Below are 17,478 nucleotides of genomic sequence, written 5' to 3'. Positions count from 1 at the left end.
TTTTGCACACACAAAAAAAAGGCATGTATCGGGCCTTAAGAATATTTTAAGGGGAATTCAACATCCTTAAAACTAGGACATTGGAATACTTAAACTTAACTTTTGAGGTGCCACATATATTATGCTAATTAAACCACAAAAACATGGCACGATTGTCAAGGAAAAAGTAGGCTGCCCCAAAGAGGAATTAGGTGAGTATAAAGGAGAGCATTATTTTTTGCTTTGGCCGCATTCACTGACTACAGTTATTCAAAGTCAGCTGGGATAGGCCTACATACGAACTGCAACCCTAATGAGGAAAATCACTATAGAAAATGGAGGGATAGATCAAATAATACATTAGTTCTAGAATTAAAATGTGTTCTCGTCAATTTTTTCCATCCTGTACAGCTTATCGCTCCAGCATCATGGATAAACTGGACACTATCCCAACTGACTTTGGGCGAGAGACAGGGTACATACTGGACTGGTCACATACAATGGATATAAAACATCTACAAAGCCCAGTTCAAATGTGCCAGGAATTTGTGATATAGAAAAAAAGAGACAGGGAATTAAAAAAAAGGGAAAACAAATCAAAACTTTTCACCAGTGATGTGACCTATTAGCTATATAACTTAATGTCAACAGCGGAAGTAAAAAGAAAAAGAAAAAATAACTGAGATAACGTGTTTGTACAAGCGTACAAACACTCATAACTGGAGTGGTCAGAATTAACCAATCACATTCAAATTTGTATTAGATGGGAGTCAGCACACACTTGCCACCATTTAAAGTGCCTCTGATTAACCTCAAATAAGTTGTGTGACTTTTAACTGGGACCCTCATGCCCTGCACTATTAAAAATCAATCAGTTATGGGTTGGTGGGTTGGTGTTGTGCCCGCCCCGCTCCGGTGGACCTCCTGGCACTTCGGGCGGGCCCCAGTATCCGGAGGGCGAGCCCTATCGCCCCGCCAGGCTGGTCCCATATGCCCGCCGGGGTCCCGGTGGGGTGGATGGGGGTTTGGTGGGCGGGTGCGCCTCCCGCCCCCGCCCGGTTGGGGGGGGGGGGGGGGGCAGCTGGTCGCTCCTCTTAACTCACTGCACTAGTTTTGCACAATACACTTTTCTAGACATATTGAGCACATAACACACTTTGGGGGAGAGTGGGGTAGGGTGGACAACAACTCCCCTCCAATTTTAATGCACCACACAACTGGGGGGGGGGGGGGGGGCATCGGTTGGAGCAGACCGCAGTATGGAGTAGTGCTGCGGTCCCCTGTCCGTGTGTCCCCGACATGTCAAATGAACAATACTGAGCTCTCCGGAAAAAAAAATCAATCAGTTATAATTATTTATTGTTCATTGTGATAGTGATGCAATTATATGGGCGGAGCTACGCTCCCCATTGCGTTTTTTTTCTTCATAATTATCTATTCATGTTTGTATTTAATTGCTTAATTTTAAGATCAGCAAACAAGTTTGCATCAGGCTATATTGCGTTTTTAAATATATATATTTTTTTCTTAAGTATCGTTGTTAATAATAATGGAAACGTAAGACAAGTCAGGTTGAAAGGACACACCCTCAGTCTTAAATAATTAAGAACACGTAACCCTTGGTATAAATTATTGAAACATTGCACGTCAATCAAGCAGCAACAAATGTCACGCGCTTCCGGGTTGAACCAATGAAAAAGGACGACAAGCGGTACCCCCTTTGCGGCGTTTCAACCAATCGGAGCGTAGCTACCTCCATTTCCTGAGTTGTAAACCAGCATTCCGCTACTCTCCAATTCAAAACACCATTGTGGGAAAATGTTGGCGTGACTCGACTGTCTGGGACTCCGAGTGAGTCGTTTAATGGAACTGCAGAGCCACATGAGTAACTAAGTAAGTAGTGTGGGTTTAAAAAGAAGAGGGGAATGCTTAGAGGCTAAAAGCTAGTGGATATGTAAACAGCTTACAGACTACTTTGCGGTAAACGGGTCCACAGGTCCTATTATTGCGAACGTGGGTCTCTATCTACCACTACGTTCCACAGGTATGCCATGACTCCTCCTTCCACATTACCTTGACAACCGCGTATCGGATACCAACATTCAGGTAGGCTACCTAGTACATATGACTGCACGCTTCTTTAACAATGTTATCAGTGAAGTATACATAGCTCCCCGTAGGCTAATAAAACATTTTAAAGTAGTTGTGGTTTAAATTGCAATGTGAAAAACAATGACAATACAAAACAAAAGAATATTAAGGCCCGTTAGGAATCAGGTATCAATAATGCGGATTACGTCTATAAAGCGAAGTTCCGGTCCGGTGTTTCAAGGTAAAAGAAAACGAACTGTTGTTTAAAACTAATTAGGAGGACTGTGTTAGGAATCACTATCATGCGCAACTCCCTAATCATAATGTTGGGATTATTATACAGTGAACCTAACAACCGTGAATATGTCATTTCTGCAAATAACTAACAGACATTCATCTCATTTGTTTTATATTAAAAGTTTGATCCAGAGGTTTAGCCACAGGTGCTTCTAATCAACTGTCAGGTAAACGAGGTCCTACTTGACAGTTGAGTAGAAGCACCCGTGGCAAAAGCCAAACTGTGGCAAGGTTTTTACTTCCTGGACCTGGATTTGAGACCTCTGTTTGAACCGCAAACTATGTTCCAAACCTTTAATGGCATTTCGCACGCTTACTCAATGTCTTAAAACATTGCTTTCCCCTGAAAAATACAGTAATCAGTTTACCTCAAATCATGCTATTTTAATCTTGCAATTGCACCCTACGAAGTGTTTGTCATCTTCCTGACACCAACTTTTGTTCTTGCTTCCTGCTGCTATTTTGTATAGCTGAAGTTTGGTGCCTGTCTTATGAAGCGGTTCAGTGACAGCCCTCGAGAGCCCGTTTTCCATGTTTTCCTCCTCCAATACTCCTGAATCAAACGGTCTGGTCATCAACAAGTTCTTCAGAAGCCTGACAATGATCCCGATTATTTGATTCAGGTGTGTTGGAGGGACACATGGAAAACAGGTGGGATAGGGGCTCTCCAGGATCGGACTTGGACTCACTCTTCAACATTCGGGCATAAACAACGGGCAACAGCATGTATCTGGTAAAGTTAGGCCTTTAAAAGAAAAGCACCACAGTATTGTGGCGTATACTCAAAGAAAACGTGACCGTACTTTTGGACATCGGAAAAGCTCACCATGAAGGGATAATCATACATTTTATGGTCATATACGATATATTCATGTCTCGTTAACGTATACCAATCCGTTCTGTTTGGGTCAGGGACCACCATGTCGATTACCCTGCTGTGGGCTGTGGATGTGTACGGGAGGGTGTACAGTGTCTCCACCGCTGGCCAACGTTGGGTACGCGCCGACGACGCACTTCTGGAGCTTAAGCGCGTCACCGCCGGGATAGGCCGCTGCTGGGGCATCGGCTGCGATCACCACGTGTACCTCAACATGATCCCTCACGAGACAGCCATCCGCTTCAAAGAGGAGACTTATGAAAACCAGGTCGGGATGGGTTGACAGACTGATGTACAAGGTTTCTCTTTATTCATCTCCCTTAAGTGAAATTTGCCTTTGAGTAAGGGATCCCATCAATTTATGTCTCATCCTATTAATGGATCATGTGGATGAAAAAAGTCTCCTGTGTGTGATTTCAGAGGTGGAACCCTGTGGACGGCTTCACGGATACGCTGCTGCCCACTGACCGCTGGCCGTGGAGCGATGTGACTGGGATGAATCCTCAACCGCTCCACAGTTTTCAGTTGCCGTCCCGCAGCTGGGAGTGGGAGGGGGACTGGTATGTGGACCACAGCTGTGGGGGAGAGCCCAGCCAGACCGGGGTGAGAACACACACTTCCTACCTACTGTAGCTCTATTAAAACTGGCTTGATTATCTGAAATGATAGCGTCTGACGACTAGCAAGACGATGAGTGAGTGGGCAAATACTTTTTATCCATGCTTTCCTGCAGGGTTGGGAATATGCCGTCGACTTCCCCGCTAATTTCTCCCCCGACAAAAAGTGGAACTCTTGCGTACGTCGTAGGCGCTGGATCCGCTACAGGAGATATACAGCACAAGGCACCTGGGCGAAGGTTTGGACTTAACTTTGTTTTTAATCAACACTCTCCATTGGTGTACTGAAATTTGACAGAAAATACTGTCCGCAGATCCCTTTGGACCATCCCAGGAAGCCCCCGCTACCTCTCTGTGATATCAGCTGCGGCGGCTGGGAGATGAGTGACGAGTCTGGGAGGTATCCTTACCTTTGGGCTGTGTCTCAACAAGGACAGGTCAGAAAGATTGCAAAATTCGATTATTTTCCATGGTAAAAATAGGACATGAGTTAGTTGAAGAAATATTTTAGGTAAAATATTATATACAGTGTATTTTTTCTCAACATGTATTGTGCATAATTATAGGTTTCTGTTATTCAGCAGTCTTCAACTTTATTTGTTCAGTATTGTTCACCAATAAAGTAAATGTAGTATGTCAAACTTGCTAATCTGCTTATGATAAAACAAAATTTCTAATTTTATATTTGTATGTATAGTTCTATATAAAATACATTTGAGTTAATTGTCATTGAGGTAAAATCCTACAAATAGACAACACATGCAGCAAAAGCCATTAACCTCAAGTTAATGGCGTTTGGTCACAAGGGGGCAGCATGACTTCAAATAACATACAGTATGGTGCTTTACATGGGATTTAAAGAGATACTTGACTCCTTGAGCCATTTTCAGCAGTAAAATTTTAATATTTGGTCCAGAATTTATTTAATAACTTTATTTTTCATGTATAATTAATACCTTTTTAAAAACTGACTTTTCCACTTGCTGTCAACTGAAGATTACATCACCTGTGCTGAGGAAGTAGGTAAAGTTCATGGCTCTGTTTGTGGTCGAAATTCAGAAAATAGGTGAGCCATGATTGGTCGTTATCTACTTAAAATGAGATTTTAAAGTTATTAATTGTACGTGAAAAATACTGAAGTTATCAAATTAATACTGGACAAAATATTAACTTGTTACTGCTGAAAATGGCTCAATGAGTCAAGTATCCCTTTAAATAGCTTGAATAGTCATGTGATGATTGCTTTGTTTCAGGTGTGGTTTAGGGAGGGCATCCACCCTCGGGTCCCAGAGGGCACCAACTGGGAGGAGGTTGAGGTGCCCAAGGAGGTGGCCCAGTTATCATTGGGTCCCAAAGACCTGCTGTGGGCCGTTCTGTGGGATGGCAACCTGCTGGTCCGTACGGGCCTCAGCCTTGACAGTCCCACAGGTCAGCGTTTACCTCTGTACCGCTTGCCTTCTTGTGATTTTTGAATGACACTGGAATTTCCATGATGGCAATAAAAGCCTCATTTTGGTCCCCAACCAGGCACATCATGGCTGGAGGTGGAATCGCCCACAAAGGAGGTGGAGACCCTCCACGTGTCTGTGGGGGTCAGTGTTGTGTGGGTGATCACTAAGGACTACAAGGTCAATCACGTTGATGATTTCGCCATTGCAAGGTTGTAAAACCTCTCAATGTCCGTTTGGATATCTATTCACAGGTGTGGTTCAGGCGGGGCATCAATTCCCATAATCCCTGCGGCTCGGGATGGATCAGCATCGTCGGTGAAATGATGATGCTTGACGTGGGACTCAACGACCAGGTAACATGCTTATGTCATCATAGCTGCTGAGTCAGCATTCACTTAATTCAAGTCAATGTTTATCACGATTTGCAGAGTTATTTCCACACTCACTGGTCACAATGTTAAGGCACACATACACAATGTGATAAGACATGAGACATACCATAATTTCCTGTGATTAATTGATTTTTATGCGCACACACAAAAAATCCCACATTGTTCCCTATATGTTACAAGGATCGCTAAGAATTATGAAAAATTCATACAGGTTGACAACTCTGCATACAGTATATTCTTGTTTTCTTTTTATAACATTTGTTTTAAGTCACAGAAGGTTACATGTGCATAGCACACCTTCGTATATAAACAATATAGTTTTAGTAACCTAATGTAATGTATTATTCTTGGACGTCAGCCACTTTCTATGCCAGTGTGGTAGGTGGGCTCCCTCTGTTGGTATATGAAAGAATTATTGCCCAAGTACCCAATAATTTAACTTTTAAATTTGCTACATTTGCATTTAATCTCTATGGTCATTTTGTTTTGGAAGAGTTAATTAGGGACAATTTTTTTTAAAACTTTCATTTAACATATAGTGGACCCCCGCATATTTACGGTTCAGCAGTCACGAAAGTACCTATTCGGAGAAAACCCCCCCGATAAATTTACCAAACAGTGCTGTATATGTGCAAGTTCCCGATGTTGCCAAAGTATCTTGAATGCACCATGTTGCTTGCACAGCAAGCATGTGATATGTGATTCTGCCCTCATCAAGCTCCATTCATTATATTCCTTCAAATAACGAATACTCACAAACAAATGTTGTAGCAACACATACGTACATAATACTCAAAGGTACACATTCTTACCAATCTTCAAACAACGACTTTGATAAACAAATTAATAGCGCTTAATTGCAACTTTTTTTTCTACTCTTATTTCAACTTAAGTATGTATTCTTTGTGCCTCTAAGTGGACAACACATGCACAGCAGGAGCAACCAGTATTTATTTTTGTTTAAAAATTTTTTTTAAATATATTAATATTTTAATTTATTTTCTGGTTGTTCTTTCAAGTTATATTTAAAAATGTGTTTACAAGGAATCAATGAATTTTCATTGTTGTACAAACACAAATTTCCAAGTACAATACCTGAGCCCAGTAAGTCCCCAAGAGTTGTGTAAATAGAAATAGAACAACATAATAAGATCAAATAAATTTGATAAAGTGATAACGGAGATGCTTATTCACTTACGGTTTGAATGTATGCAACGATGCATTGCAGCAAAGGTGTGGCTGCACCAGAATTAAAATGCAAGAGGCTTGAATTTCACATCATCAGGAGGTAATTTTCAAAGATGGGGAATTCAAGTCCAGAAAGTAAAAACCCATCCACAGATTGGCTTTAGCCACAGGTGACTGGCACTTGACTGGCAGGTAAACAAGCATTTTGCACTTGACAAAAAGAATAGTGTTCAAGAAAAAAACTGTTCAATGTGTAAGGATGAATAGGCATGCGACTTTGATGGCAGTTTTGTGTAGTTTTTGGTAACTGAATAAATGCAAATTTTTGAAATCAATGAATATTAGTTTTTTATTAAGCGTAATTGCAATAAAAAATAATCATGAGTATTTTTTTCCCAATAATCTTCCAGCTATTTCAGGGAAATCTAAATTATTTTGGTACTTGGCCAACTAAATATTTTTTTAGTGTAAACATTTTGAGAACCACTCCTCTACACTATGAAATGAGACTGGGTTAGCCCTCTCCTAGTATCCGTTTACATGATAAGCTCGGTCAAGGTTGGGCTTGCTGCCAAGAGGCTTTTACTCTGAGGACTTTGCTAGCATTGCAAAGCCACATCTCACTCCACCTCCTTCAGCCTCAAGACACCCCATCTCAGACACGCACCACCACTCAGCACCCCCGCGAGTCCCTGTGCTCCTGGGGCTGTCCTGTAACACGAGCGCTGGCGGCCTCTCCAGCTCCAGCACCTCTAGGCCAGCCTTATATATATCCACCGGACTATATTCCCACCGGTGTGGCATATGGGACGATCCCTAATTAGAAGCTCGTCATCAAATCCCGTATTTCATATTTCAGGGCTGCATTTAAAGGCGGCGCTTGTGTGTGTCCTGTGCCAGTGTTACAATATATGGCCTTATAAAGTCACAGATGCTTCTTGTGGCTTGCTTGCGCATTTGTTGTATACTTAAAGGCTTTTATTGTCATTTGTATTCATTTTTTCCCCCTTTAATGAACTTAAATATCCAGTTAAAGCTTTATTGGGAAAGCATTTGCATCAGTGTGTTATGTAACCATGATTCCACAAAAATTTAGATTGTGGTGTGAATTTGAAATAAAACAAGCTTTTGTAATGTTTTGGTGTCAGGTTTGGGCTGTTGGTGAGGATCGCGGCTTGTATTTCCGAATTGGGGTTACGCCATCGAAACCAAGTGGAAATGGCTGGATCCCGGTTTCTGCTGAGTGGGGCAATAGTAAAGAGAATGTCCCGCCCAGGTCTGTATATTTAACGGAGACATTGGACACAGTGCAATACAATAGTGAGTATTTGACTAACAAAATTAGAAGTGGAAGAAAATGGATGGATGGAATATAAAATTGTGATAGAGTCCTCTGAACCCCGCCTAGTAACATGGCCATTTTTTTTCATTGTCCTGCGGGCAGTTATTACTGAGCCCTTATGAACTCTGCCTAGCAACAAGTGACTCCCCACCCCATTTGTCTCTGGACCAGTCTTTTTTTATTCTGTGTAGCAACAGATGGCTATTTTTCTTCCATTAGCTTTAGGAGCAGTTATGATTGACCATGATCAGTTCTTTGCAACAACAAGTAGCTAATATTTCATTGGCCTATGAAGGCTTGAGCACTAGAAACTCTACCGAGCAACAATTAGCCATTGATTCCCTCTGCCTGATAGCTAGTACCGCTTGAGCCCTATGCACGTCTTATTAACAGTTGGCCATGTTTTTTTTCATTGGTGTATGGGGCATAACGAAGCCACTATGCCTATAGCAAAAAGTATCATTCCCCCCCCCCCCCCCATTGGATAAAGGGCAGTTGGGCTCTATTAAGTTCTGCTCAGCAAGAAATAGCAACTTTTTTCACCAGGCTATGAAGGATTGAGGCCTTGAAATTCTGCCAAGCAACAGTTGACCATTTTTTTCATCGGGCTCACAGTCAACACCAATTTTAGGCCTGCTATCTCGTTTAACAGTTTACCATGTGGATTCGTTGGCAGGGAAAACTACAGACATTCTGGTGCTCTCCAAATATTATACATCTGTTCTGTGTACACTACCTACAAGTTGGTGCCCTGGCTATTTTTTAAATATATATTTTTTAAGTATTTTGTATTTTGTTCTCAAAGGGACGGCTGTGAGTTTAGCAGCCAGCTGACCGAAGCCTCTCAAGGCTCAGTGGTGAGCTGCACTGACTCTGATTCAGAGTTGGGCTCGACAGAGCCGTCAAATAGCACAAGTGACGCTCCATTCCTAGAAGCGGCAGCACCTTCAGTGGCCCCTCTAGAGACACAAAATGCTCCCACAGCACCTAAATCCCTCATTCCTGCAAGCGACAGCTTCATCAACAGTCTGGTTTCGGACCGTGACAAGACCTTCACAAACCAACAGTCTAGTGCACTACTTGAAGAGGAGGGGCAGTCCTCTCCAGCACAAATTCTCATGAGCCCAGAGGCCTCTGGACCTGTTGTACCTTGGAGCAACGTAGACCTGGAAGGTGCAGAGGCAGCTCGAAGCACGCAAGCAGAAAGGCCTCATTTGGGCAATGGCAGCGCACCCTATGGACTGGGTCTGGAAGGTGCACAAGGTGTCGGTGAGGAGGACGGTCCCGTGTGGGCCTGGATCTCAGGAGGGGGCTGCAATGTGGATGCCGCCTCCCAAGTCAGCTGGCTCAGCGCTACAGGTACAAGGACAACCTTTTTACAACTAACTACTGACTTCAAGTATGAGTGTGCCAATTTAGTGTTTGTTTGAGTGTTTGTGTGAGTGTTTTTTTTCTTTTTCTAAAATAGTTGAAAGCTCATTACTCAAGTATTGGGTAAAGTGATTTTTTTACTGCAGCTTACTGAGTAGTGAAACTAGCAGACCAGTTTGTTATGTTAATTTTAATGCCTGGAACCACATAAGGTAGTTTACATTTTAAAATACAATGAACAAAATTTAGCTGATTAATTCCATTATACTTGATGGATTTTGGTTACTATCAAGAAAACCATGGAAAATAGCTAGATTATTGTCACCATTATGTTTGTCCAATCAAATGTAGCTTTATTTGTGTCCGGTGTTGAAAATTAGCAAAACACTAAAGGAGGTCTGGTCTATCTTTTTTTTTTCTTCTGTGACTGCATTTGTATGTCTGTATTGAAACAAAAATCCATATAGCAAAAATCCTGTAATTTCTTTACATTCTGGTTAATTAGGTCTTTTCGTACGATTTAATAAAGTTGAGTTTCAGTAGTTTAATAAATAATTTAATAATACAAAATTTTGAAATCAATAAATTGTATTTGCCCTGCGATTGGCTGGCAACCAGTTCAGGGTGTACCCCGCCTACTGCCCGAAGCCAGCTGGGATAAGCTCCAGCACCCCCGCGACCCTTGTGAGGAAAAGCGGTTAAGAAAATGGATGGATGGATGGATGGATAAATTGTATTTGTTAATCATGATTTCATTATCAATCAAAAATACCAAAAAACACTGAAGTGACTTTTCAGACATTCTTTACGTACAATTATCAAACATAATCAGAATTGATTAGAAAACTTGTGATGTATGAACCATTTGATCATAAACACTCACATTCTGTATGTGTGTATATATGTCAAATTTTGTATGTTGTGTATCTGTTGTGTAGCTTGTGCTCATATTTACTGTGCCATATCAGTGGTTGTCTCCACATCTGTCTGACTTTGTTCGTGTGTGTCTCAGGCCCACTGGTCAGCTCTTTGTCACTGACCCCGGTGCAGTCTTCCGCCTGGAGCGAGCAGCAGCACAGAGAGGAGATCAGCAAGAAACCTCTGGAAAGAAGCAACGTATGTCTAGTATTATTTTGATGTTGTTTTTTTCTCAGCGTGCATGTCCACTTGTTTGTTACTGTGTGAGTCCCTCCAACAGTCCATCTGGGTACGTAAAGGCACGCTACGTTGGTGGAGAGATTGGAAGCCGCAGCGCTGGGTGGACGTGGCCGTGGCTTTGGAACAGTCCACCAAGTCCGACGGGAAGAAGGACAGCATCTTCTTTGTTTACTACACGCAATATGATGAGAAAAAGGTAGCTTTAATATAAGTAGGTATGGCTAATTGATGTGCGCAGGTATATATAATATGATGAGGTGGTTATATACATTTATATGGTTTTCAGTCGTAATACCCCTCTGAGGGAAAACGATACCTACAATGTGGCCTGCAATGGAAATGACTCCTTGACCTGATTGAGTGACTATCTGGTGTCGCACGGCTTCAGTCCTACACTCCACAGTTAACTCTCCCACCTTTGCTCAATCTTGCAGTACCTTCACATCTTCATCAATGAAGTGACAGCGCTGGTTCCGGTGTTACGGGATTGCCACTATGCTTTTGCCGTGTACACGGGCTACAGGACCAGACTGAGGAGTCCCTTGATCCTGGCAGCCCAAAGTGAAAAGGACATGAATGACTGGGTAAGCGTTCCAACTACAAGGGGATAGGCAGGGGCTCATCCCGAATCATGAAAATTTGTAATCGGCTGATGTGTTTGTATTATCAAGCTGAGCTTATTGTCGGACGTTTGCTGCGAGTGCCGTGGGATCACAACTCCACCATCCAAACAGGCCCTGTGGTCCACTACGTCCAAAGGGGACGTTTTTGTCCACGAGCCGTCCTTTTCCCTGGAGGCTGCTTCACACACGCTGTCATGCGACCTCATGTGAGGCTGACACCGTCGCGGTCTTTTATTTTGCGTTGATTGATGCTAACGGACTACTAACATGTTTCTTTCTTGCTGTCACGCTGATCTAACGCACTAACTCTCGCTGCTTCCAATGTTTGGCGCCGCAGGTTCTGGCGCCAGGTCCCGGGCCACCTGCGCTGTGTAGAGGCTAACAGTCTGGGGCTGGTGTGGGGCATCGGGTGGGATGGCACGGCCTGGGTGTACAGTGGGTGCTCTGGGCAGCAGGACGTCCTGGGTAAAAACGCATTATCTCATTCGATTTTGCAGGAACCATCATGACTGCTTATTATTCTATTACAATCGTAATAAATATATATTTTTAAAGCGCTAGTGCATAGACTAGCTCAGCGGCGGGCAAACGAGCTGGGCCACGGACCGTTTTACATTATCAACCTTCTTGTACTATTTGTTACATTAATTTAGCTGCCCCCCGTCTCCTCCCCAAAATTACTACGAACAATAAAATAATTCAACATGCTCTTGAAAAAGTAGCCATTAGCCACAATTTTTTTTGCCCACACTAGACTAGTAGATGCTAACAATTAGCAAGTTTGTTGTGTAAAAACAACTTGCTTGTAGCATTGGACATTTGATTAATTTTTTTCTGCTTTGGCGGCAGGAGATGCAGGTGATGTGCACCAGCAGACTGACATCAGGAGCGTGCACGTGTATGAGAATCAAAGATGGAACCCCGTGACCGGCTACACGGACAAGTTAGGACCATGACGAAACAAACAAATATGTGATATCTTCAGCCTGATTGTTGTTTTTATGTGTCTTTCTGCCAGAGGACTCCCCACGGACCGCCCCATGTGGAGTGATGAGGGCGGACTGAGGGAGTGCACCAAAGTCAGTACACAACCGCCCTCCCCTCAGTGGACATGGGTAAGTGGGGATTTTCTATTGATGTCAGCTTTATATCTAAAAGTGCATTGTGGAGTTTGTCACTTTTCTTTACTCGCAACTGCCACCTCTGGCCTAAAGCGTAACTGCAGCCTCTGTGTCAAGCTCGGGCATGGTGTGCTTGCAAGTTCATGCGCTCGTATAAACTCTTCGTTTTTTTGGAGTCTTAGCTGGAGTTTTCATAAGGATTGTGTCATGCGCTCGCTAACACAACACTACTATGTTTGCGAGGACGAGCATGATGCCACATCTCTGCAAAAATGCTGGCTGAACTCTTAAACTCTGCTGCCACCTGCTGTCCATTTTTTAAAGAATTAACATTGCAGCAAGCCTTGTCTTCAAGTGAGAAGTTGCATCAGACCTTTCTGTACACTCTCCTGTGAAAAAGTGCAAAAGACGTACTTATACGTTTTGAGTAATAAATAAGTTAATGACACAAAAATGCTATGAATTATCACTACAAAATTCACTTGCACGTCTCTACTCGTGTCAACTACAACTTCTGAAAATACCAAAACAATTGCCACCACATTGTGGCATTTATGTACATTGCTCCACTATTGGCCCGTCACTGAGCCGTACGATCTCTGCCTAGCAACATTTTTTTTTTTTATTATTAAACCACAGAAAAACACTGGTCACTGTGACCAGTTTTTTAATTGGCCTATGGGCCATTTATGTTTGAGCCCCCACTGAACTCTCGCCAGCAACAAGTGGCCTTTTTTATTTATTTTATTTTTTTATTTTTTTTTTAATTGGCCGACTGTATAGTTATGATGAAGTATGTTAACTCTGCCTAGCAAGTGTCTCGTGACCACGAACTGGCAGTCGGTAGCGTGCAAACATTTTTCCATTTAAAAACATCACTTGATGCCATTTAAATTGTGCTTCATCCGCCTTTTAAGTGCTGCACCTCTTGGCTGTGTTGCAGGTGTCCGAGTGGGCTGTGGACAGCAGTGTCCCTGGTGGGACGGACAAGGAAGGATGGCAGTATGCTGCAGACTTTCCTGTGTATGTTACAATTATTGTATCAGTCTCAGGAAGGGATTTCAATTAGTCTGTAAATAAGATGTCTTTCTTACAATACAAAGTTAGTGGATTAAAATGTAGAGCCAGGCATTTATTTGCTCTTACAATAAGCATAGTGGGTCCAACTATATCTAGTTATTTGAGCTGAAAGACGGAAAGCTTGTTCTGGTTTGCAGTCAGCGGCCATTTTGTAATGTGAATTACCACCACCTACAGGATTGGAGTGAAACTATCACACAATTTTTTTTTAAAACAAATGACATAATTAATTTAAATGTTTCTTGTAGAACGTTTCATGGACACAAAACACTGAAGGATTTTGTTCGGCGAAGACGTTGGACAAGGTGAATGCCCAGCTTTACGCACATGTTGGTGCTTTACAAATTCCAAATTCCACGCAATGACAATATTTGTTTGTTGTGTGTCCAGGACGTGTAAGATCACACTGAGAGGTCCGTGGCAGCCGGTTCCGCCCATCCCCCTGAGCGACATCTCCTTGATGCCCTGCTTGGCCCACAGCAGCATGGAGCAGGTCCCCTTGTGGGCCCTCAGCGACAAAGGGGACGTGTTGTGTCGACTGGGCGTCACCCCACAAAACCCAGCGGTGTGTGTGTGTGTGTGTGTGTGTGTGTGTGTGTGTGTGTGTGTGTGTGTGTTTTATATTTATATTTATATTTTAAATTTCTTGAATCTTTTGCCTTGTTCCAGGGCGGTTCATGGCTTCATGTGGGCACGGACCAGCCCTTCAAGTCCATCTCTATCGGCGGAGCCAATCAGGTGTGGGCCATCGCCAAGGATGGAGCCGTCTTCTACAGGGGCTCCGTGTCCCCACAAAACCCTGCAGGTAAACCATTTGAAGGGGTTTGAATAATCAACTCTCACCAACTTTCAGTGTCAAGTCATTCTGTTTTAATAGAAACACTGGGAGGGAAAAATAGAGTTGTTAAGTTATAGTAATGGAGTGATGCCTTGATTTAAGAGCTTTTTTTTCTTTTCTGTGTCCAAGCTTGTAACTGAATTTATTTGTATACTGTACTTGAAAAGAAATGAAATGCCATTTGTCTGTTGCAGCCCCCAGAAAAATTTACCTTTTTCAATTTTTGTCGAAATAAACAAAATGAACATTGTGTCGTGTAAAACACAGTAAAAGCAAATGTAAAGAAATTGCGATTACTGTACATACTTTAGTATTCGTGCATTGGGTGTGTGCCTTTTAGGGGCATGGCCTAAGATGTTTTTATCCTAATATGAGCTTTTTTCTGAATATATTTCAATGAAGTAAACTTCAGGCAAATAAAATACTTTTGTTCTTGTAATATTGTTTCATTCTTAGAAATTAAAGTTGTAGTAATATATAGGGATATTCGATATTACTTTTCAAATCAATAACAGATAATTAAAAAGAAAGGCACATCTATCCCAACAAAGCATTATTTTTTGTTGAAAAATTACCACTTTATCCTCCAAACTACTGTGATGTTGTTGTTGTTGTTATTATTATTATTATCATCCATCCACACATTTTGCAAACTCGTTATTATGATTGAAGTTTTAAGTGTGTTGCCCCCACAGGAGAATGCTGGTACCACATCCCATCTCCGTCCAGGCAGACGTTGCGCCAGTTGTCTGTGGGCCGGACGTCCGTGTTTGCCGTGGACGAAAACGGTGAGTACGAGCTTGAATGGATTTGCATTTCAAGCCTTTCCAAATCTAAAACCTCCCTCCTGGTGGATGACCCCAGGTAACCTCTGGTACAGACAGGGCCTGACCCCGAGCTACCCTCAAGGTTCCGCTTGGGAGCTCATTTCCAACAACGTCACCAAAGTCTCGGTGGGACCGCTGGACCAGGCCAGTAGCACCGCAACGCCCCAATAGTCCTGAGAGCAATGTTTTAAATGTTTGATTCTTCTTTGCTTCAGGTGTGGATGATTGCTGACGGAATGGCGCGCTTCCCTGCAGAGACTCCAGGGGCCGTTTGTCACAGGCTGGGGGTGGGACCCATGCAGCCTAAAGGTCAACTGTGGGACCACGGCATCGGGGTGAGTCATTGCGTCATGTGCTGTGAGAGATGCCCATATGACTTTGTGGAAACTATTTGGAGAAAAAAAGTCTGTTTGTCCCAATATTTTTGTCCATATTAGCGCTGATGGTTAATAGCAATTGTGTGTGTGTGTGTGTGTGTGTGTGTGAATTCCCGCTCTCTCCAGGGAGGATGGGAGCACATCAGCGTGCGGGCCAACTCGATGGAGGCCCCCCGCACGCAACACCCACTTCCGACCGGACCACCGCCGCAGAGCCCTCTCCCTCCGCGGGTCAACGGGGCTGTCGTGGGTGTGTAGACGCGCTCCCTCCTCACATTTCATCCTCTTGTTTGTGCCTGAATTTGGAACAGTAGTACCACCATCACCATCATCATCATGATCATCATGCAGGTTGTGTTGGGAATCACTCACTCGCCAGTAGTGAGTCAGCCATTTTGTGGCACTCGGTGTATCCCACAATGCATCTTGAAACCTAGTGAACAGTGATGGTCCCTACAAAAGCAAAACAGTACATTATATCCAAGATGTATTGTGTTGATATGATATTCTAGTATGCTACTTCCCTTCACTAGTAAAACAATTCAGTGCAATAGTCGCCCTGGAAGAGTAACTATGACTTATACTTAATTTTTTTCCAAAAAGTGTCACTTTTGCCCTTCTAGTGCACAATTACTGCATTAGTAACACTAAAGGCCCAAATACCCTTCTGGAAACTGCTACTAGCACCAAAATCACTCATAGTTTTACCTCACCAGCTCTAGTACAAGTTGTCCAACTATACTTAAAAAAATGAGCATTCATTCGATGTTCTTGATATCAGCTTATGCTTCATGTACTAGTGGAAAAATGTTTTACTAGTGAGACACACTTGGGTATACTGTATGACCTAGTTAGGAAATGAGTGAATGATTCCAAACACAGCCTCAGTGATTTAGTTTGCATTTGGACAACCAACTGATAAAAAAGAATAATATAAAATATTTGCATCTTTTTCTGCGATTTTTGTCAATGGCTTTAAATCAAACACAAAAAAATCCCGTCAAGATTGATCCTTTAAGGGCTAAAAGTACCAAAACATCCCAAAATGTATTTTCTGTTTGTTTTTTTGTGTCTTGTTATATGTTATGCATGTTATTTATTTTATTATTATTATTATTAATGTATGTGCTTGTCTGATGTGTTTTTTGGGCCTGTTTGCGACACTTAGTGGTGTTCTTTTTCCCCGTCCCAAATGAAAATGTGATATGAAGAGACTGTATATACAGAGAAATGATAGGATGGACATCTTCCTGGATTCTGCAATAACAATTCTAATAAAAATATGAAAAGGTCTTCCTGTTAGCATCAATGACGGCTATGTTGTCAACATGACTTGCGTGGAGGCATTATTGAAAAATATCAAATAAAATGACTAAGCAAAAATTGCTGTTGTGTATTTTTCTATTTAAACCTTTGTACGCACAAGGTGCAAGTCACATTTTAATAATAATTGTATTTGTAACGCACTTTACATTTCAAGATAAATCTCAAAGTGCTACATTTGAAACCTTTTACACTCTTATTAGTGTAGCATAAATAAGTTGACCACTGTAAAACAATGGAAAGTGTGGTCAAAATGGTTTTGTTCAAATTATACCGGGCGGTCTCATTTTGGCATCATTTCTGTAATGTTGTGTATTGGCATAAAAAAAGCTGATGAAAAAGTAAAATACACTTGTTGACAAAGCTCAAATCTTTTCTTTGCCCAAAGACTCATTTATATGCAAATTGTACTACCTTTGCAATATTAAACTTTATTTTTATTAAATGTATACAGGAATTAAATTAAAGTAGGGTTGGTGTCTCAAATTGCAACTTGAAATTAGGTTTTTAAAAAAGAGGTAGGGGT

At 42.1% G+C, this 17,478-nt stretch overlaps 1 protein-coding gene across 1 annotated transcript; it reads left to right on the top strand.

Moving 5' to 3' along the window:
- The first annotated feature begins 1,700 nt into the window (after positions 1 to 1,700).
- On the top strand, positions 1,701 to 17,020 carry tecpr1b (tectonin beta-propeller repeat containing 1b). The gene is made up of 26 exons (XM_077558700.1): positions 1,701 to 1,872; positions 2,024 to 2,085; positions 3,280 to 3,512; positions 3,665 to 3,847; positions 3,978 to 4,100; positions 4,176 to 4,298; positions 5,115 to 5,289; positions 5,389 to 5,489; positions 5,564 to 5,665; positions 8,041 to 8,168; positions 9,040 to 9,593; positions 10,618 to 10,721; positions 10,804 to 10,959; positions 11,198 to 11,347; positions 11,435 to 11,592; positions 11,724 to 11,851; positions 12,236 to 12,329; positions 12,405 to 12,501; positions 13,451 to 13,530; positions 13,836 to 13,892; positions 13,978 to 14,152; positions 14,257 to 14,392; positions 15,121 to 15,213; positions 15,290 to 15,396; positions 15,468 to 15,587; positions 15,756 to 17,020. Exons 3-26 carry the CDS (start codon positions 3,288 to 3,290, stop codon positions 15,885 to 15,887), a joined length of 3,501 nt encoding a protein of 1,166 aa, XP_077414826.1. The 5' UTR covers positions 1,701 to 1,872; positions 2,024 to 2,085; positions 3,280 to 3,287; the 3' UTR covers positions 15,888 to 17,020.
- The last annotated feature ends 458 nt before the right edge of the window (positions 17,021 to 17,478 follow it).

The sequence above is a fragment of the Vanacampus margaritifer genome, chromosome 2 (assembly GCF_051991255.1).
Source record: "Vanacampus margaritifer isolate UIUO_Vmar chromosome 2, RoL_Vmar_1.0, whole genome shotgun sequence".
Lineage (NCBI taxonomy): Eukaryota > Metazoa > Chordata > Actinopteri > Syngnathiformes > Syngnathidae > Vanacampus > Vanacampus margaritifer.
This window is presented reverse-complemented; position numbering and strand designations above follow the sequence as displayed.